We start from the raw sequence: 21447 nt of genomic DNA, 5'->3' as shown, positions 1-21447 counted from the left end.
ATCCCATTGTGGGCTGAGCTGTGAACTGCTCTAGAAAGGCCATCTCATAGGCACTCTAGAAATTCCCCTCCTGGAATCCAGCAGCAATCTGATTTTCTCAATCTACCTGCATATTGAAATTCCCCATGACGATTGTAACATTGCCCTTATGGCATGCATTTTCTATCTCCTATTGTAATTTGTAGACCACATCCTTACTACTGGTTGGGGGCCTATATCAATTCTCATCAGAGTATTTTTACCTTTGCAGTTCCTTAGCTCTATCCACAATGATTCAACACTCTCCAATCCTGTGTAACCTCTTTCTAATGATTTGATTTAATTTTATTACCAACAGAGCAATGCTGCCCCCTGTGGTAAACTATGTATACCTGTCTGGACACACCCCTCTGCTGACTGCTCCTGTGGCTCCTCCCACAGACCCCTGTATAAAGGCGATTGGGGCACTGCTCCTCCCTCAGTCTCTGAGATGTCGTGGCCCCTTTTTCTGCTAATAAAAGCCTATTGTTCACTTCCTGTCTCCGAGAGTTATTGATGGTGCATCACCCCCTCTCCCTTCCTGCCTGTCCTTTCAATGCAATGTGTATCCTTGAACATTAAGCTCCCAGCTATAATCTTCTCTCAGCCATGATTCAGTGATGCCTGCAACATCATACATACCAATCTGCAACTGTGCTACAAGTTCATCTACCTTATTCTGTATACTGTGCACATTCAAATATAACACCTTCAGTCCTGTATTCACCCTTTTCGATTTTGTCTGCCTGTTATTTTGCAGCTCATCCTGTTGACTGCAATTTTGCCCCATCAACAGCCTCTCCTCACTACACATTGCCTCTGTTGTAAACCAGCTACCTTATCTTCAGCACAATTATCCACATTTCCCACAATACTACTTGCATTGAAATATATACAGCTCAGGACACTAGTTGCACCATGCTCAACCCTTTGATTCCTAACTTTGTCTGAGGTCTTACCAACATCTGCCTCCACAGCCTCTCCACTAACTGTTCTGGCACTCTGGTTCCCATCCCACTGTAACTGTAGTATGAACCCCACCGTGCAGCATTAACAAACTTTCCCGTTAGGATATTAGTCCCCCTCCAGTTCAGGTGTAAACTGTCCCATCTGTACAGGTCCCACCTTCCCTGGAATAGAACCCAATGATTCAAAAATCTTATGCCCTCTCTCCTACACCAACTCCTTAGCCATATATTAGTCCTACCTCCAGGACTTAAGAACTTTTTAAAAGCTATTAATGCTTTTTGAGACGGTGATTTAGATGCATATCATATTTTTTTACTGAGTTAAGTATTGTATGTAATTAGTTTTGCTACAGCAAGTGTATGGGACATTGGAAAAAAGTTGAATTTCCCCATGGGGATGAATAAAGTATCTATCTATCTATCTATCTATCTATCTATATTAAACTGTATAATCTTCCTAGTTCTAGTCTCACTAGCACATGGCATAGGTAGCAATCCTGAGATCACAACCCTGGAGGTCCTGCCCTTTAACTTAGCACCTAACTCCCCGAACTCCCTTTGCAGAAACTCATCACCTGTCTTATACATGTCATGGACCACGCCTCTAGCTATTCACCCTCTCATTTAAGAACTCAGAGGACTCAATGAGATGTCCCAGACCCTGGCACCAAGGAGGCAATGAAATCTTGTTCTGTCCCCTTTCACCTCAACGTGCCCTTTCTGCCCACCATTCCCTTCTGAGTCACATCCCAAGTACATCGCAAAGTGGAAGAAGTAATCTAAAGAGAGGATGAGGCCACTGTGGCTGACAAGAGAAATCAAAGACAGCATAAAAGCCAAAGAGAGAGCATATAATATAGCAAAAATTATTGAGGAGTTAGAGGATTAGGAAGCTTTTAAAAACTAATAGAAGGCAACTAAAAAATTATAAGGAGAGAAAAAATTAAATATGAAGGTAAGCTAGCTAATAATATAAAAGAGGATGCTGAAAGTTTTTTCAGATATATAAAGAGTAAAAGAGGATAGAGTGGACATCAGACCACTGGAAAATGATGCTGGCGAACTAGTAATGGGGGACAAAGAAATGGCAGACAAACCTAATATGGACAGTGTCTTGAAAAAAATTTTCAGCCTCCAACCTTTTGTTCACATAATTACAACCAGGGATTTTGATCAACTTAACGGAGAATTTTTATTTATGAATCATATACAGTATTCCATTTTTTTCACAGTAGAGTCCCAAACAGCAGGGACAATTGTAAAGCAGGAAAAACTGAAATGTCAGCAGTTCAAAAGTATTCAACCCCCTTTGTTAAGTAGTTAGTTGAATTTCCTCTCACAACTATGACAGCCAGTACTCTTTTGGATAAGTCTCTATTAGCTTTGCACAATGTGATGCAGCAAGATTTGCCCATTCCTCCTTGCAAAATTGCTCAAGCTGCGTCAGGTTAGTTGGGGATGTAGCATTAGACAGCAATCTTCAGGTCTTGCCAGAAATGTTTGATCAGGTTAAGGTCAGGACTCTGACTGGGTCACTCAAGGACATCTTGAAGCCAGTCCATGGTTGCTCTGGCAGTGTGTTTTCCTCCTCAGTTTAAGATTTCAGGCAGAGGTTAGCAAGTTTTTATCCAGGATCTCTTTGTATTTAGCAGCATTCATCTTCCAATCAATCCTGACAGGATTTCCAGTCACTGCTGCTGAAAAGCATAATGCTACATCCACCACACTTTACAATAGGGATGGTGTTATCTGTCAGTTTTAGATCTCCACCGCATTTACTGCTTAGCGGCGAGGCCATGAAGTTCCACTTCAGTCTCATCCGAGCACAAGACTTCCTTCCGTATTGTTGTAGTATCTTTTAAGTGGCATTTTGCAAAGCCTTTATGAGTAAGGATATGCTTTTTTTTAAGCCAGGGCTTCTTCCTTGCCACTCTTCCATAAGTACCCTTTTTGTACAAGGCTTTAGAGATTGTGGAGCCATGAACTTCACCTCCAGTTGCAGCCACTGACTTCTGCAGCTTACTCTGAGTGACTGTTGGTGTCACAGTCGCCTCTCTGACAAGTGTTATTCTTTTCTAGTGACTAAGTTTAGAGGGGCAGCCTGACCTAGGAATTGTAGCAGAGGTTTCATATTTCCACTTTTCACAATGAACTGCACTGAGTTCTGAGGTATACTCAATGCCTTTGAGATGGCCTTATACCAGTCCTCAGATCTGTGCTTCTCTATCATAATTTCCTTGACTTGTCTTGAGTGCTCTTTGGTTTTCATTTGGTTTGGGCAGTTGAAAATCTACCATACTGTTGGACCTTACAGATAGAGGGGATATGAATTCTTATGAATTCATTGAAAGGTGATCCTCCAATATTCTACATCAACAAATTGGGTGAGTTAGTAAGGTCATATATTGTACCTGAGGAAAGTTAGCGTAGTAGTTATAGAACATAGAGTAGTACAGCACATTACAGGCCCTTCGGCCCACAATGTGCCGACCCTCAAACCCTGCCTCCCATATAACCCCCCACCTTAAATTCCTCCATATACCTGTCTAGTAGTCTCTTAAACTTCACTAGTGTATCTGCCTCCACCACTGACTCAGGCAGTGCATTCCACGCACCAACCACTTTCTGAGTGGAAAACCTTCCTCTAATACCTCCCTTGAACTTCCCTCCCCTTACCTTAAAGCCATGTCTTCTTGTACTGAGCAGTGGTGCCCTGGGGAAGAGGCACTGGCTGTCCACTCTATCTATTCCTCTTAATACCTTGTACACCTCTATCACGTCTCCTCTCATCCTCCTTCTCTCCAAAGAGGAAAGCCCTAGCTCCCTTAATCTCTGATCATAATCCATACTCTCTAAACCAGGCAGCATCCTGGTAAATCTCCTCTGTACCCTTTCCAATGCTTCCACATCCTTCCTATACTGAGGCAACCAGAACTGGACACAGTACTCCAAGTGTGGCCTAACTAGAGTTTTATAGAGCTGCATCATTACATCACGTCTCTTAAACTCTATCCCTCGACTTATGAAAGCTAACTCCCCATAAGCTTTCTTAACTACCCTATCTACCTGTGAGGCAACTTTCAGGGATCTGTGGACATGTACCCCCAGATCCCTCTGCTCCTCCACACTACCAAGTATCCTGCCATTTACTTTATACTCTGCCTTGGAGTTTGTCCTTCCAAAGTGTACCACCTCACACTTCTCTGGGTTGAACTCCATCTGCCACTTCCCAGCCCACTTCTGCATCCTATCAATGTCTCTCTGCAATCTTTGACAATCCTCTACACTATCTACAACACCACCAACCTTTGTGTCATCTGCAAACTTGCCAACCCACCCTTCTACCCCCACGTCCAGGTCATTAATAAAAATCACAAAAAGTAAAGGTGCCAGAACAGATCCTTGTGGGACACCACTAGTCACAACTCTCCAATCTGAATGTACTCCCTCCACCATGACCCTCTGCCTTCTGCAGGCAAGCCAATTCTGAATCCACCCGGCCAAACATCCCTGGATCCCATGCCTTCTGACTTTCTGAATAAGCCTACCATGTGGAACCTTGTCAAATGCCTTACTAAAATCCATGTAGATTACATCCACTGCACTACCCTCATCTATATGCCTAGTCACCTCCTCAAAGAACTCTATCAGGCTTGTTAGACACGATCTGCCCTTCACAAAGCCTGAAGGGCTGACTGTCCCTGATCAGACCATGATTCTCTAAATGCCCATAGATCCTATCTCTAAGAATCTTTTCCAACAGCTTTCCCACCACAGACGTAAGGCTCACTGCTCTATAATTACCCAGACTATCCCTACTACCTTTTTTAAACAAGGGGACAACATTCACCTCCCTCCAATACTCTGGTACCATTCCTGTGGACAACGAGGACATAAAGATCCTAGCCAGAGGCTCAGCAATCTCTTCCCTCGCCTCGTGGAGCAGCCTGGGGAATATTCCATCAGGCCCCAGGGACTTATCCATCCTAATGTATTTTAACAACTCCAACACCTCCTCTCCCTTAATATCAACATGCTCCAGAACATCAACCTCACTCATATTGTCCTCACCGTCATCAAGTTCCCTCTCATTGGTGAATACCGAAGAGAAGTATTCATTGAGGACCTCGCTCACTTCCACAGGTTCCAGGCACATCTTCACACTTTTACCTCTAATCGGTCCTACTTTCACTCCTGTCATCCTTTTGCTCTTCACATAATTGAAGAATGCCTTGGGGTTTTCCTTTACCCTACTCGCCAAGGCCTTCTCATGCCCCCTTCTTGCTCTTCTCAGCCCCTTCTTAAGCTCCTTTCTTGCTACCCGATATTCCTCAATAGACCCATCTGATCCTTGCTTTCTAAACCTCACGTATGCTGCCTTCTTCCACCTGACTAGATTTTCCACTTCACTTGTCACCCATGGTTCCTTCACCCTACCATTCTTTATCTTCCTCACCGGGACAAATTTATCCCTAACACCCTGCAAGAGATCCTAAACATCGACCACATGTCCATAGTACATTTCCCTGCAAAAACATCATCCCAGTTCACACCCGCAAGTTCTAGCCTTATAGCCTCATAATTTGCCCTTCCCCAATTAAAAATTTTCCTGTCCTCTCTGATTCTATCCTTTTCCATGATAATGCTAAAGGCCAGGGAGTGGTGATCACTGTCCCCCAGATGCTCACCCACTGACAGATCTGTGACCTGACCGGGTTCGTTACCTAATACTAGATCTAGTATGGCATTCCCCCAGTCGGCCTGTCAACATACTGTGACAGGAATCCATCCTGGACACACTTAACAAACTCTGCCCCATCTAAACCCTTGGAACTAATAAAGTGCTAATCAATATTAGGGAATCAATATATGATTGTCATATGTCAATGTTAGGGAAGTTAAAGTCACCCATGATAACAACCCTGTTACTTTTGCACCTTTTCAAAATCTGCCTCCCAATCTGCTCCTCAGTATCTCTGCTGCTATCAGGGGGCCTATAGAATACCCCCAGTAGAGTAACTGCTCCCTTCCTGTTCCTGACGTCCACCCATACTGACTCAAAAGAGGATCCTGCTACATCACCCACCCTTTCTGTAGCTGTAATAGTATCCCTGACCAGTAATGCCACCCCTCCTCCCCTTTTTCCCCCTCTCTATCCCTTTTAAAGCACTGAAATCCAGGAATATTGAGAATCCATTCCTGCCCTGGTGCCAGCCAAGTCTCCGTAATGGCCACTACATCATAATTCCATGTATGTATCCAAGCTCTCAGTTCATCACCTTTGTTCCTGATGCTTCTTGCATTGAAGTACACACACTTTAGCCCTTCTGCCTTACTACCTTTACACCCTTTATTCTGCTTCTCTTTCCTCAAAGCCTCTCTATATGTTAGATCTGGCTTTACTCCATGCACTTCTTTCACTGCTCTATCGCTCCAGGTCCCACCCCCCTTGCAAATTAGTTTAAACCCTCCTGAACCATGCTAGCAAACCTACCTGCAAGGATATTGCTCCCCCTCGAGTTCAGGTGCAAACCATCCGATCTGTACAGGTCCCACCTTGCCCAGAAGAGATCCCAATGATCCAAAAATCTAAAACCCTGCCCCCTGCACCAACTCCTCAGCCACACATTCAACTGCCATCTCCTCCAATTCTTAGTTACAAAGGTGATGAACGTTCTTTTAGCCTCACAATTTTGGTTTTCTATTTTAGGTAAATTGTTCACAGGTTTGATAATTTTTCTTTGGTTTGACATATTGCACAATGTTTTATAGATTAATTCAAAAGTTCCACTTCAACATACTTTAAATGTAGAAAATGAAACAGTAAAATGCAAAAGTTGTTGTGGGGCCAGGTCATTGTGTATATTTAAAGTGGAGTTTGATAGGTCTTGATTAGTCTGGGCCATAAAGGTCACAGGGAGAAGGTGGGAGATAGATAATAAACCAGCCATGATGGAGTAGATTTGATGGGCTGAATGGCCTAATTCTGCTCCTATGTCTTATAGTCTTCTGGTCTTATGAATTGTTGGAATTCACACTGTAATTTTGGGAGCAACTGTTTGACTAAAGGTTTGAGGTGATTGAGCAGGATTCTGGCAATTACTTTTTGTATGGCAGGTAGCAGAAAGAGTCTTTCAGGCTGCCAAAGCTGGACGGGCTATTTCTTGAAAGTGATCATGATTATACTAAGAAATCTTTGTGATTTCTTAGTATGCCCTCCTCTTTCCAGATGTGGGGAACAAAATGGATTGTGACTGAAGCTTCACTGCCCAATTTTAGAACTTTAAAGGGATACTCTCAGCTTCTTAAGTTTTCTTCCTTACTTGAGGTCAGATATAGATTTTTGAATATTTTATTCAGTAGGGGGCACGACTGAACCAAATGGACTGTTGTTGGATTTACATAACAAAGGTGAACACATGAAGAACAGGTTTGCAGTTGAAGAGACCTTTGAAGTGTTCCCTCAAGTGAGTATGACTACCTTTCTGTCCTTGATAAGTTCATCTCTATTCTAAGCCCTCAGTGAGTTGGTGGACTTCCTGCATACTTTCCAAGTACTATTTATTCTTTACGTCATATTTTCTGCTGGACCTCAACCATCAAGTACCTTTAAAACCTGCACTGGTGGCTTTCTGGTGGAGTTTTCAATCCAGCAATGCAGTGTTGTAGCAGAAAATTAGCTCTTCAGTCTCCTGGTTATTCTCATCAAACTTGAACAGGTTCTTTTTGATAGAGTCCCTTCGCAGGTGCCAAGTATGACTGAGCCTGTAGGCAGCCATACATTTAGTGTTGAGCTACAGGCTTGACACTATATGGCTCTGTTGGCTGGAAGTTAACGATTTCTCTCTGATGTGCTGCTTTTGTGGGGGTCCTTGAGACCTACAGCAATGATCTTGTTGTGACAGCATGTCTGTTGATGCTGATCTTTGGGGTTGCATTGATTGAAATCAGTCCAGCAATCATTAACACCTGTCAAGGCAGTGATAATGTGGACAGCTTTGAGACCCTTTAATCAGCTGATGAAATGGGCTAACAGATGCTGATGTCCAGACCTGAGTGTGGTCTTGTGCTTGTACTCCATGCATTTTATTAAGGGAAAAAGCCTGTTAGAGAAGCCTTCTCTATTCCTTCCATACTGATTGTGCTTTGGCAGGTTGCATCTTTTCCCACCTTAATGTTACAGTTACCCAGCAGGTTACGTTTATCCCCTTTTGGATTTGGACCAAGATTTTTTCAAGGTTGGTATAAATATTTTCCTCGGCCTCATCTGTAGCTTCCAGTCTTGGGGGGTATGCACAGATGTTTGTGCAATGTGAAACTAATATTTAATTTGCTTCCTGGATTCTGAAACAAATTATGTGGTCTCTTTATTAATTGCCTAAATGTGTATTTTCTGGTAAGTATCTGGGTGGTTATGGAACATTCACTGGTTTTCTCAAAGCCTTCCACAATCTATTAGCACTGCATGACTTAGTTTTTTTAATTGATCCAAATTCTAAGTTTGTATAACACATTGTTGGGTTTCTTTTTAATTAACGACTCCTTCCTTTCCGTCAGTTATTGAAGCTGACTTCACAGCTGCTTCTCGGCAACAGCAGCAGAGGCTTGCAGGATTCAGTGAGTTAGGCCAACACAAAGAATCCCTTTATTTCGCCTTGCATTCTGTACTTTCACAATGGTGTGCTCTTGCAGTGATTCTAGTCCACAGCTGACAGTCAGTCCCACTAATGCACCACGCTGATTTTGTTAGCTGCAAATCTGTTTCTGCACTCTGAATCTTATTTATTGGCAGTAGGCAGTAAAGGCTGCTTGGTTTTTATGGTTTTTCTTTACTTTATCGAAGGTCTTAAAGTTTCTCCAGGCCTCAGTTCTCCTTAATCAGTTTCAAGATTCCAGCCCCAGGTTTTTGAGGCTTCCATCTCAATCTTGCCCTCTGCCTCAGCCTGCAACCTTTTCCTTCCTCTGAACTTCTGACCCTTTCCCTGGCAGGCTTCTAGCTGCATTCTCCCCTTCAACCTAAATACTTGACATTTCTCTGTGTCACCAGCCCTTGACATCAGGCTTCTAACTTGCTTTTGTTCTTCAGAGTCTTGAAATCACTCCCTGACTGAGTGAAACATATCAACACCTACCTGAGAAGTGACTTAGATCTGCTCCAATTTGCCTACTGGAGCAACAGATCCACAGCAGATGCCATCTCATTAGTTCTTTAATCAACCCTGGAACATCTGGACAGCAAAGATGCATAATTCAGAATGTTCTTTATTGACTACAGTTCCCATTCAGTACCATCATCCCCTCAAAACTAATCAATAAGCTCCTAGATCTTGGCTGCAATATTTCTTTGTGCAATTGGATCCTCGATTTCTTTACTTCCATTCAGTTTGGATTGGCAACAACATCTCCATGATTCCATCAGTCCAGATGCACCACAGGGCTGTGTGCTTACCCCCACCCCCCCCGCTCTACTCACTTTACACGTATGACTGTGTGGCTAAGCACAGCTCCAATGCCCATATTCAAGTTTGCTGTTAACACCACTGTCATAGGCCAAATTAAAGGTAGTGATGAATCAACATATAGGAGGAAGATTGAAAATCTGGCTGAGTGGTGCCATAACAATAACCTCTTATTCAATGTCAGCAAGACCAAAGAGCAGATTATTGACATAAGGAGAAGGAAACCAGAGGTCTATGAGCCAGTTCTCATCAGAGGATCAGCAGCTTTAAATTCTCTAGTGTTATTATTTTGGAGGACCTGTCCTGGGCCCAGCATGTAAGTGCAATTATGAACAAAGCACATTTACACCTCTACTTCCTTAAGATTTTGTGAAGATTCGTTATGACATCTAAAACTTTGCCAAACTTCTATAGATGTGTGGTAGAGAATATATTGACTGGTTGCATCACAGCCAGTTATGGAAAAACCAAGGCCGTTGATCAGAAAATCCTACAAAAAGTGGTAGATACAGTCATCATAACTAAAGCCCTCCCCACCTTTGAATACGTCTATATGAAGTGTCACAGGAAAGCAGCATCCATCATCATGCACCCCCACCTGCCAGGCCATACTCTCTTCTTGCTGCTGCCATCAGGAAGAAAATACATGAGTCTCAGATTCAGAAACAGTTATTACCACACAACCATCATTCTCATCTCTGCTGGAGTGCCAAACTGCTTGCTTTCATTGAGACACATGAGGTTGCAGATGCTGGAATCAGGAGTTCCAATCTGAAATGTCGACAATTCCTTCTTTCTCAGAGATGTTGCTCAACCCACTGAGTTCCTCCAGCAGTTTGTTTTTTGCTCCTTATTTTCACACTCTGGCCTTTGCTTCTAAATTCCCAGGCTAGGGAAAACATCATAGATGCATTTATACTCCTTCGACGTTGGCTAAAGGATATTGTATGTTTCAATAAGATCATTTCTCATTATCTTAAACTCCAGAGAAGATGAGCCTGGTCTACTTAATCTTACCTCATAGGACGAATCCATCATCCCAGGGGTGTACACCTTTGCTGTACATCCTCTGACACAGATATATCTTCCTTCTGCAGGAAGACCAGATCTTTCTGTAACATTCCTGATATGCCCTAAATCATTTCAGTAAAATATATTTATCGTCGTACTGAAATCCTCTTGCATTAAAGGGCAACATATATTTTGCCTTTATAATTGCTTGCTGTACGTTTGGTGATTTGCGAAAGCAAATATCAGTTTCTTTTCAATACTAACAACATTCCATTTCATTTTCCTGCAAGCAAGCTTAAGTTATGAACATGAGTTGAGATTTTTTTTTTCTGTTTTAAAATGTGCAAATAAAGTGGAAGATTGGAAGATATAAGGAGGAAAAATTAAATTAGATCAGCTCAAAGGAATATAGAACAGTGCAGCACAGGAACAGGCCCTTTGCCCCACAATGTTGTGCTGAATCACCCAGAAAGTAAATTTTAAAAACCCAAAAGCTGATCCCTCCTACCTACACAATGTCCATATCGTTCCATCTTCATCATATTCATGTGCCCATCTAAACGTCTCTTAAAAGCATCTGATGTGTTTGCGTCAGCCATCATACCAGGCAGTGCATTCCAGGGATCCACCACTCTCTGAGTAAAACACTTACCCCCCACATCCCCTTTGAACCTAACCCCTCTAACCTTCAATGCATGGCCTCTGATGTTAGACATTTCTGCCCCAGGAAAAAGATACTCCCTGTCTGCTCTATCTCTGCCTCTCATAATCTTATAAGCCTTTATCAGTTCTCCCCTCAGCCTCTGCCGCTCCAAAGAAAACAACCCAAGTTTGAAGAAATCGGGACTGCCAGCTCCCTAAGATACGTAAGGAGGGTTCCGTCCTGAGGCCTACCGTCAGAAGGATAGATTCTCCAACTTACTACCTCGCTAAGTATTCACTGACCATGCTCTCTCCCTTTTTTGGGGGCTGTGAATAACACATCACGAATTTGATTGACTTAGTAATAACAATAACCAAAATCCAGCTGAACCCAGAGGACATAATGATCAGTTTCAATGTGGTGTCCCTGTTCACAAGAACTCCCATTGAGGACAACTTGGTCCTCCTGCAGTCAAGGTTTGATAAGGGTACTGGTAGCTTTTTTTGAACACACCTTTACGTCGACGTACTTCCTCCATAAGGGGAACCACTATGCACAAACAGAGTGGCCATGGGATTGCCCTTATCGTCAGCTATTGCTAATTTCTACATGGAGCACTTTGAGGAGAGGGCTCCGAGTTCATCACCCCAAATGCTGCTTCAGATACATCGATACCACCTTTGTAGTGTGGCCTCATGGACTCCAGGCAGTCCAACAGTTCCACGACCTTCTGAAAAGCATACATCCAAACATTCAATTTATGTTGGAGATGGAGAAGAATGGCTGCCTCTTGTTCCTGGACATTCTAATATGATGGAAACCAGATTGTAGCCTCAGGCATGGCGTCTGTCAGAAACCCACTCACACGGACCTATACCTCAAGAATAACGGCCATCATCACACCTCGCAATGCAGAGTGGTTCTTTCTACTTTGATTAACCATGCAAAAACTATTTCAGACTCAGAGAGTCTCCATGAGGAAATAAAATGATTACACCCAACATTCCTACAAGGTGAAGGAAAACAATTGGGCCCTTAAGAGGGCCTATGGAAAAACCAGAAAACCCAAGAAAGAGGAGGAACCTGTCACTACCACCAGTCTTCCCTATATTTCCACAGTTTCTGGAAGGATAACCAGTATCCTGAAGAAATACCAGATTAATACCATCCACAAACCCATAAGGAAGCTCAAAGCATAGCTTATGCCTGTCAAAGATGACCTGGGACTCAGGACAGCTGGAGTTTTTAGGATTCGTTGTGAATGCGGAGCAGCATGTTATCAGCCAGACAGGATGCACGGTGGAAACCTGCATCAAGGGGCACAGGAGGTGTATCGGTTTGGATGACCTGGAGAAATCAGCGGTAATAGAACACTGCATTCATAGGATTGACTTCAACGGCACAAAACTACTGTGCCATGCCAATGGCTTGTGGTGAAGGAAGCCATTGAAATGAAACTAGAGGAAAAGAATTTTAACAAAGACCAAGGTCTTGCTCTAAGTAAGGTCTAGAATTTAATTGTATATAAAGTGGGACAGTGGAAACCTGGTTGGATGAAGACTAACCAGTCGGGAGGGATGGACAACAGGGGTATAAATACCACTAGACTAGACATGCCCAGGTATCACTCCTGATGAAGATGGCAGAGTTTGTCTTTGAAATGTCAGATGAAATTGTTAACTACCCGGCTGGAAGCTGGAGAAAAGTTTATTCAAGGTTGTTCAGCCTCTCATGTTCTCTAAACCAGACAGCATCCTGGTAAACCTCCTCTGCAACGCCTGAACATCCTTCCTATAGTGGGATGGCCAGAATTGTATGCAATTCTCCAGATGTGGCTGAACGAGAGTTCCATAAAATTGCAACGTAACCTCTTGACTTTTTAACTTAATGCCTCAACTAACAAAAGCAAGCATTCCATAAGCTGCCTTACCAACCTATCGATCTGTGTAACCACTTTCATGGAGCTATCTTGGACCCCAAGATCTCCCTGCTCAGCAACACTGTTAAGGGTCTTGCCTTTAACAGTGTACTTTCTTCTTACCAAGGTGCAACACCTCACATGTATCTGGGTTAAACTCCATCTACCATTTCTTAGTCCATATCTGCAACTGAATTATATCACGCTGTATTCTTTGCCAATCTTCTACACCATCCACGACTCCACCAATCTTGGTATCATCTGCTTGAGTAAGTCCTTTCAACTAGTACCCTTTGTCTCTTATGTACAACCCTGTTCTGAATCCAAACAGCCAATTCGCCGTGGACCCCATGCATCCTAATCTTCTGGATTAGCTTCACATGAGGGACTTTATCAAATGCCTTACTAAAATCCATGTAGGCATCATCCATTGCTCTGTCATCAGTCTCTCTCATCAGCTGGCCAAAAAAACTCAACCAAGTTGTTAAGGCACAACTTAAGCCTAATTAAGCCATGGGTTTCCAAATGCTGGTGTATCCTGAGGAGTTATGAAGAAAGATTGATCCATATGGAATATAAGAATGGCTTTTCAAATCAATATGAGGTTAGTTAAAGACAGCAAGTATCTTTAGAAGTTCACTATCCAATTCATCTTCCTATCTGTTGATACTCAGACTTTCAGTGGGTAATCATTGAGTCTAAACATTGGGCAGTATCCAACACTAGCACGTCTTAAGCGTTATTAAGCCAATGCTTGTTCTGTGGATACATCTATAACACTGAATATTGTGGCTAAGTTGCTGCTTTTTGGTGGGAGTAAGAAGATAAAAAAGGGAAATTGCCAACCGATAAAGTAGTAGCGTTGAGTTGAGGTCCTCCAGTGGTCAGGGTCGACCATGGATGTTGAGTCCTAGCTGTTATATACAAGCCAGGACAGTACGATATGGAGAACAAGCTGTTGCCCCTGCAGCAGGCTCCCCTCTCCACGCAGCTGATGAATCCAAAGGAACAGGAGAGACTGATACATTTTGGCAGGAGTTGACAGCATTGAGGCTGTTTGAGACGCAAGCTATTGGGAGTATTTAATAGGTAGTGGGGGCTTATCTCCACTATCCGCACCTCTGGCGATGACAACCTTAACGAACCAATGAAATAGTACAAAGGTCTTTATTACAAATCCATTTAGTACCTTTATGCAAAATAATAAAGAAGTGTGAATGCAATTAAAATTTGTAACATTCTTTCATTTCTGTTTAAAGATGTGCTGTAATTGGCTGCAAACGAGATCTGCCGCTGATACTGAATGAAGGTTGAAGGTTGCTGACCTCAGAATTTGGCAGGTTAAACAAAAAGAGCAAATATAAACCCCGAGAAAGCAGAAGTCAACTTAAACTGCTGAGAAAGCAGCAGTGAATATGGCAGCAACATTTTCTGTAAGTGTTTTAATAGAATCAAGTTAATGGCTTGTGCATTCACAGGTAGTAATTAAGACCAGCAAAAGACACTACTTCAGAGACTCTGTGCAATCGGAATGCTTTATTTGTTGAACTTTAGTTGTATATAATCAGCCGTAAATGGTAACTTAAAAATTATAATGTGGTCACTAAAGTATACTGCTAACACTGAAATAGTTTTGTTTCAACTGGAGATAAGGTGCAGAATACTGTCTTTCAAACCAGAATTAAAATTATATCTTGATATTAGATTTAGTTAAAATATTTTATATGTAATCATTGTAAATATATATATATATATACAGTGGCATGCAAAAGTTTGGGCACCCCGGTCAAAATTTCTGTTACTGTGAATAGAAGATGAACTGATTCCAAAAGTCATAAAGTTAAAGATGAGACATTCTTTTCAACATTTTAAGCAAGATTAGTGTATTATTTTTGTTTTGTACAATTTTAGAGTGGAAAAATAGGAAAGGAGCACCATGCAAAAGTTTGGGCACCCCAAGAGATTTGAGCTTTCAGATAACTTAGACTTTAAGTTATCAGATCTTAGTCTCAGATCATAATCAGCTTGTTAGGGCTATGGCTTGTTCACAGTCATCATTAGGAAAGGCCAGGTGATACAAATTTCAAAGCTTTATAAATACCCTGACTCCTCAAACTTTGTCCCAACAATCAGCAGCCAAGGGCTCCTCTAAGCAGCTGGCTAGCGCTCTGAAAATTAAAATAAATGATGCTCACAAAGCAGGAGAAGGCGAGAAGATAGCAAAGCATTTTCAGGTAGCCGTTTCCTCAGTTCGTAATGTAATTAAGAAATGGCAGTTAACAGGAATGGTGGGGTTCAAGTTGAGGTCTGGAAGACCAAGAAAACTTTCTCAGAGAACTGCTCGTAAGATTGCTAGAAAGGCCCCCGTTTGACTGCAAAAGACCTTCAGGAAGATTTAGCAGACTCTGGAGTGGTGGTGCACTGTTCTACTGTGCAGCGACATCTGCACAAATATGATCTTCATGGAAGAGTCATCAGAGGAAAACCTTTTCTGTGTCCTCACCACAAAATTCAGCGTCAGAAGTTTGCAAAGGAACATCTAAACAAGCCTGATGCATTTTGGAAACAAGTCCTGTGGACTGATTAATTTAAATAGAACTTTTGGCCACAATGAGCAAAGGTATATTTGGAGAAAAAAGGTGCAGAATTTCATGAAAAGAACACCTCGCCAACTGTTAAGCATGGGGTTGGATTGATCATGCTTTGAGCTTGTATTGCAGCCAGTGGCACGGGGAACATTTCACTGGTAGAGGGAAGAATTAATTCATTTAAATACCTGCAAATTCTGGAAGCAAACATCATACCGTCTGTGAAAAAGCTGAAGATGAAAAGAGGATGGCTTCTACAACAGGATAATGATCCTAAGCATACCTCAAAATCCACAATGGAGTACCTGAAGAGGCGCAAACTGAAGGTTTTGCCATGGCCCTCACAGTCCCCCAACCTAGACATCATCGAAAATTTGTGGATAGACCTCAAAAGAGCAGTGCATGCAAGACGGCCCAAGAATCTCATCGAACTAGAAGCCTTTTGCAAGGAAGAATGAATGAAAATCCCCCAAACAAGAAATGAAAGACTCTTAGCTGGCTACAGAAAGTGTTTACAAGCTGTGATACTTGCTGAAGGGGGTGTTACTGAGTACTGACCATGCAGGGTGCCCAAACTTTTGCTCTGGGCCCTTTTCCTTTTTTGTTATTTTGAAAGAAATGTGTCATTTTTAACTTTATGCCTTTTGGAAATCAGGTCATCTTTTACTCGCTTAGCTATTCACAGTAACAGAAATTTTGACCGTGGTGCCCAAACTTTTGCATGCCATTGTATATATTTTAAGCCAGTGGTGTACATTAGTCATAACAAACTGAATGATTTAAAGATAATTATTGCTTTGAAGTATATTCTGTTCATGCTGTTGTACCCTTTTTTTTAAAAAAAAAAGACAAGAATAGAACAAATTAACAATTGCCATATATAAGTCCACCCCAGGTTACAAAAGAGTTCCATTTCTGAGAACTGTTTGTAATCTGAACAGTTTGCAGAAGGGAAATGCAGCCACCTGCCAATATACTTCGGTGCAAATGTGGGCCAACCTAAAATTGTTGTGTTGCTAAATCACATCATTTAACTCAACCATTTAGATGCAGCCATGAAGCAAGCTCCAATGCAGCAAAAGATAACCGGCATCCCCATGCTGCCAGTGTCTCAGACACTTGTTCATATATATGGGTTGTACAAGCTTTGGGGAGTTTGTAACCTAGGCAGAACCTGTAATGAAAAGAATTACTAAATGAAAATAAAAGCTCAAAATGCATATGGAGTTTACTGCAAATTCTTTGCACTAAATTTTCTCTTTTGCAGCCTCTAACTGGTGTGGAGATTGAACCTCCTCCTGAAACTCTGAAAGTAGAATTCCAAACCCTTTTGACATCAGAAGCAATCCAGTTCCTTGCAGAATTGGTTTCTACTTTTGATGAAGATGTCGAGGAGGTATGTTTATCTTGGAGAATGGGACAATTCAAATAATTTTCTTCACAAATTTTATAATCACCTTCACATTAGATTGTTTGATGCAAATTAAGTTTTATTTCTCCAATAATAAGAATTTAATAAATTTATTGTAAACATCCAAACATATTCTTAACTTTGTAGTAGAACATAGGAAGCAAACATCTGCCTCTCCAAACCTCTAATCACTTTTTTATTCTACTAAACACCGTTTCATTCTATGTAACTATCTTCTAAATCTTCTGACCAGTTATTTTAGTTACTGTTAGGATTGTTGGGCACTAGTAAATTAAAATGAGGCACAGATGCATTATATCTGAAGCTTTATGATATGAGTGTACCATGGAATGTAAATTCTGCATAGAAAGGTAATAGATTTTAAAATTACAAATTAACCAGCCTGTAAACAAAGATGGACTTTCATAACTATTGGTAATAGATTAACTCAGCTGGAATGTTGTTGCAATGCTAACAGCTTTAGATTGTTCTCATGAATGCAACCTGTGTCAGTCTTTAACAGCAGTACTTTGTGAAAATGTAAAAACTGGAGAGCATAAAAAACAAGAAATGCATATTTTAAAGGGGCAGAAAGGATGACTTTATAAGTTGGTATGCAGCAGTCCATGCCCGTGCACAAAGAGTTAGAGTGGTGGAAAAAACAGTGACAACAGCCCTTTATTGTATATATTGGCATACTTCCACAACAGATTGTTTTGTGATGATCTTGGAAGATCTAAGATGTTGTGGATTTATTACATTTCAGATCCATCATGATCATCCTTTAGAGACTGGCATCAGAATCAGGTGTAATATCACTGGCGTATATTGTGAAATTTGTTGTTTTGCAGTAGCAGTACATTACAATACACAAAAAACTATATTTTACAATAAGACTACACACACACAAAATTAAATTGAATAAGTAGTTCAATGAGAGAAGGAAAATACTGAGGAAGTGTTCATGGGTTCATTGTCCATTCAGAAATCTGATGGTGGAGAGGAAGAAGCTATTCCTGAAACCTTGAGTGTGTGTCTTCAGGCTCCTTTACCTCTTCCTTGTCTTCTTGGTAATTATGTCAATATGTTGGGCCCTGGATAGGTCCTCAAAGCTGTTGACAGCCAGGAATTTGAAACTGCTCATTCTGTCCACTTCTTGTCCCTCAATAAGGACTGGTAAGTGTCTCCTCGACTTTCCCTTCCTGAAGTCCACAATCAATTCCTTGGTCTTACTGACATGGAGTGGAAGGTTGTTACTGCAACATGACGCAATCAGCTGATATATCGCACTCCCATATGCCTCCTTGTCATCATCTGAATTCCGCCAACAATAATTTTGTCATCAGCAAACTTATAGATGGTGTCTGAGCTATGCCTAGCCACTTATTTGTGGGTGTAGAAAGAATAGACCAGTGGGCTAAGCACCCCTCTTTGAGGTGTGCCTGTGTTGATTGTCAGTGAGGAGATTTTATTTCTGATCTGCTCAGACTGTGGTCTCTTGGTGAGAAAGTCAATGATCTAGTTACAAAGGGAAGTACAGAAGCCCAGGTTTTGGAGCTTGTTGGTTAGAACTAAGGGTATGATTGTTGAACCCTTAGTCAGTTACAGCAGCCTGACGTACATACTGCTATTGTTTAGGTCAGGGTTTCTCAACTGGGGTTTTGCAGAGCCCTATGATTCTGTGAGAGACTGTAATTTCAAAAATAGCATTGTTTTTTGAACTTCACATGATGCGCAATGCTAAAGCTTGCAGTAGCGGACAGTGACTAAACAGCCCATTAGCAAACTTGTTAGAGAGCTCTCAGCTCAGTATGGCAATGCACAGTTGGACCATGTTTATTTGATTGAGTCCATTCTCGGTTTTTGATGTGAGATAGGGAAAGCTGTTGATAATTGGTGAGTGCTGTATTTTCATTATAGAATATAGAATCGTTATATAGAATGATATAGAATGGTTGTTAATTGGAGCAAAGGAGCTTCAACACCATGGATGGCATTGTTAAATCATTGACATCCAGTGGTTAAAGCACATTTCCATTCCCCTTTGGCTATTTGTTTGTTAGTCCATTGAATGGCATGAAATAATTTGCATATTCCAATACATACCTTCCTGCAGATATTTCAGCTGAGAATAGTTAAAAAGCTGGGCTTGGATCGCCTTGGTGGAGTTCCTGAATTTTTGCCTCATACCTCCCACATCCGAGAGGATCAATCCTGGAAAGTTCAGCCTGTCCCACGGAGATTGCAGAACAGGCATGTAGACCTTGGGGATGTGTCTCCAGCCAATACTGAATGCTTCATCAGGGCCTTGTGCTCGACTGCACAGGGCATTCAGGTAAGATCTACTGTTAGGTGTTTTGCCTTAAATAATGTGAAAACTAAACAATAAATTGACACACGTCAGATCTCTTAAGTTACAGAAGCCTGAACTTGGATGAATAGAGTTGAGTGTCCTTTGACATTTTTGCACTACAAAAGAAAGAATAAACATTTGAAAATGGCTCTTCCACCAATTCTACTCTTCTCCCTTCAAAAACCTTACTCTTTTAAATTTAATTTTGCTCAAAATGAGAGTCATCATCGAGAATTTGCCCAGATGAAATATTTTGACGAGATGAAAAACTTTGGCCTGTCAAGATAGGCTAGCTAGTTTGAGCCTATATTTCCTGGAGTTTGAAAGATTGAGGAGTGACCTTATTCAGACATGTAAGATCCCAAGGGACCCTGAGTGGGTAGATGTTTAAATATTTTTGCTAGAGGGAGAGACATAAACAAGGGCTTGTCACTGCAACATAAACAGCTGGTCATTTAAAACTGAACTAGTAGATATTTCTTTTCTCAAAGGAGAGTGAATCTCTGGAATTCTCTGCCCCCAAGGGTGGTAGAAGTCAGACCATTAGATATAGTTCAGATGGAGGAATATAAATACTTGGAAGATGCAGGAACTTGGGGTTAAAGGAAACTAATTCAGTAGAGTTGTTGAGGCCAGTTTAGATTAACCATGGTCATATTGAATGGTGACACAGGCCCCAGGAGCCTGCACTTATTTTCAAGTGCTGATGTTGGTATTACAGTAGAAAGCTTTATGTAAGCAGAGGGAGAACAAAAGGATCAATTGTAATATTCATGGGCTAAAATATAAAACATACAAACAATAGACATGGAAAATTGCAGCATACAGTGTCCCAGGCAAAAGTCTAGCAAACCAATTTCATTGTAGGCAAATTTCAGGTCTGCTTTGGAGTATAAATATCTATAAAATGGTAAAATATAAAAAATTTGGATGGCTAAAGGAACCTGTGGGTGGTGGGTAGGTTGTGGGGCAGGTGAATATTATATTATATATTATATATTAATATTATATATTAAGGCAAATTTTGATCAATGCTTATTGTGCTGGAGTAATTATTTACCAGTGTTGCAACATTAATGGATTCTCTCAAATCTTTTGAAGCAATATTCTGGTGACAGGCAGATGAAAGTAGCTGATTTGAATGTGTAATTTTGCAGACCCAGTTCTTCAATATTTTCCAATCAGGAAGCAAAGAATTCAAGTCCTAACACTCACTATCCAAATTAATTTGATCAAATTCTCTATTCAGGTTTGCAGTTTCACAGTACTTTAGCCAAGATAAAAATGAAAGTGGAAAATAATGGGGTCATTTCTATATTGAACTTTTATCTGATTGCAAGTCATCCAACAGCATAGAAAGCTTCAGAAATCACAATGCCATCTTTTTATATTTCAGTGCTTCTTTCATAGATATTTTCCTTGTTTATTTTCCAAAAAGATTTAATTATATGTTTTTTCTCTTGCAGTGCCATATTAACCATATAACAATCACAGCATGGAAACAGGCCATCTCGGCCCTCCTAGTCCGTGCCGAATTCTTAATCTCACCTAGTCCCACCTACCCACACTCAGCCCATAACCCTCCACTCCTTTCCTGTCCATATACCTATCCAATTTTACCTTAAATGACACAACTGAACTGGCCTCTACTACTTCTACAGGAAGCTCATTCCACACAGCTATCACTCTCTGAGTAAAGAAATACCCCCTCATGTTTCCCTTAAACTTTTGCCCCCTAACTCTCAAATCATGTCCTCTCGTTTGAATCTCCCCTACTCTCAATGGAAACAGCCTATTCACGTCAACTCTATCTATCCCTCTCAAAATTTTAAATACCTCGATCAAATCCCCCCTCAACCTTCTACACTCCAATGAATAGAGACCTAACTTGTTCAATCTTTCTCTGTAACTTAAGTGCTGAAACCCAGGTAACATCCTAGTAAATTGTCTCTGCACTCTCTCTAATTTATTGATATCTTTCCTATAATTCGGTGACCAGAACTGTACACAATATTCCAAATTTGGCCTTACCAATGCCTTGTACAATTTTAACATTACATCCCAACTTCTGTACTCAA

General features: G+C 41.2%; 1 protein-coding gene across 5 annotated transcripts in view; it reads left to right on the top strand.

Moving 5' to 3' along the window:
* ugl (ureidoglycolate lyase) overlaps positions 1 to 21447 on the top strand; it is a 64504-nt gene that overhangs the window by 11251 nt on the left and 31806 nt on the right. For 2 of the 5 annotated variants that reach the window (XM_073042712.1, XM_073042715.1), the window contains exons 2-5: positions 7347 to 7453; positions 14277 to 14450; positions 16873 to 17001; positions 19133 to 19351. In XM_073042712.1, the coding sequence (XP_072898813.1) occupies positions 14433 to 14450; positions 16873 to 17001; positions 19133 to 19351 (366 nt within the window). In that variant the 5' untranslated portion in view covers positions 7347 to 7453; positions 14277 to 14432. The remainder of the gene's footprint in view (positions 1 to 7346; positions 7454 to 14276; positions 14451 to 16872; positions 17002 to 19132; positions 19352 to 21447) is intronic. The other 3 variants (XM_073042714.1, XM_073042717.1, XM_073042716.1) reach the window with 2 other exon arrangements.

This window comes from Hemitrygon akajei, chromosome 4 (assembly GCF_048418815.1).
Source record: "Hemitrygon akajei chromosome 4, sHemAka1.3, whole genome shotgun sequence".
Taxonomy (NCBI): domain Eukaryota; kingdom Metazoa; phylum Chordata; class Chondrichthyes; order Myliobatiformes; family Dasyatidae; genus Hemitrygon; species Hemitrygon akajei.
This window is presented reverse-complemented; position numbering and strand designations above follow the sequence as displayed.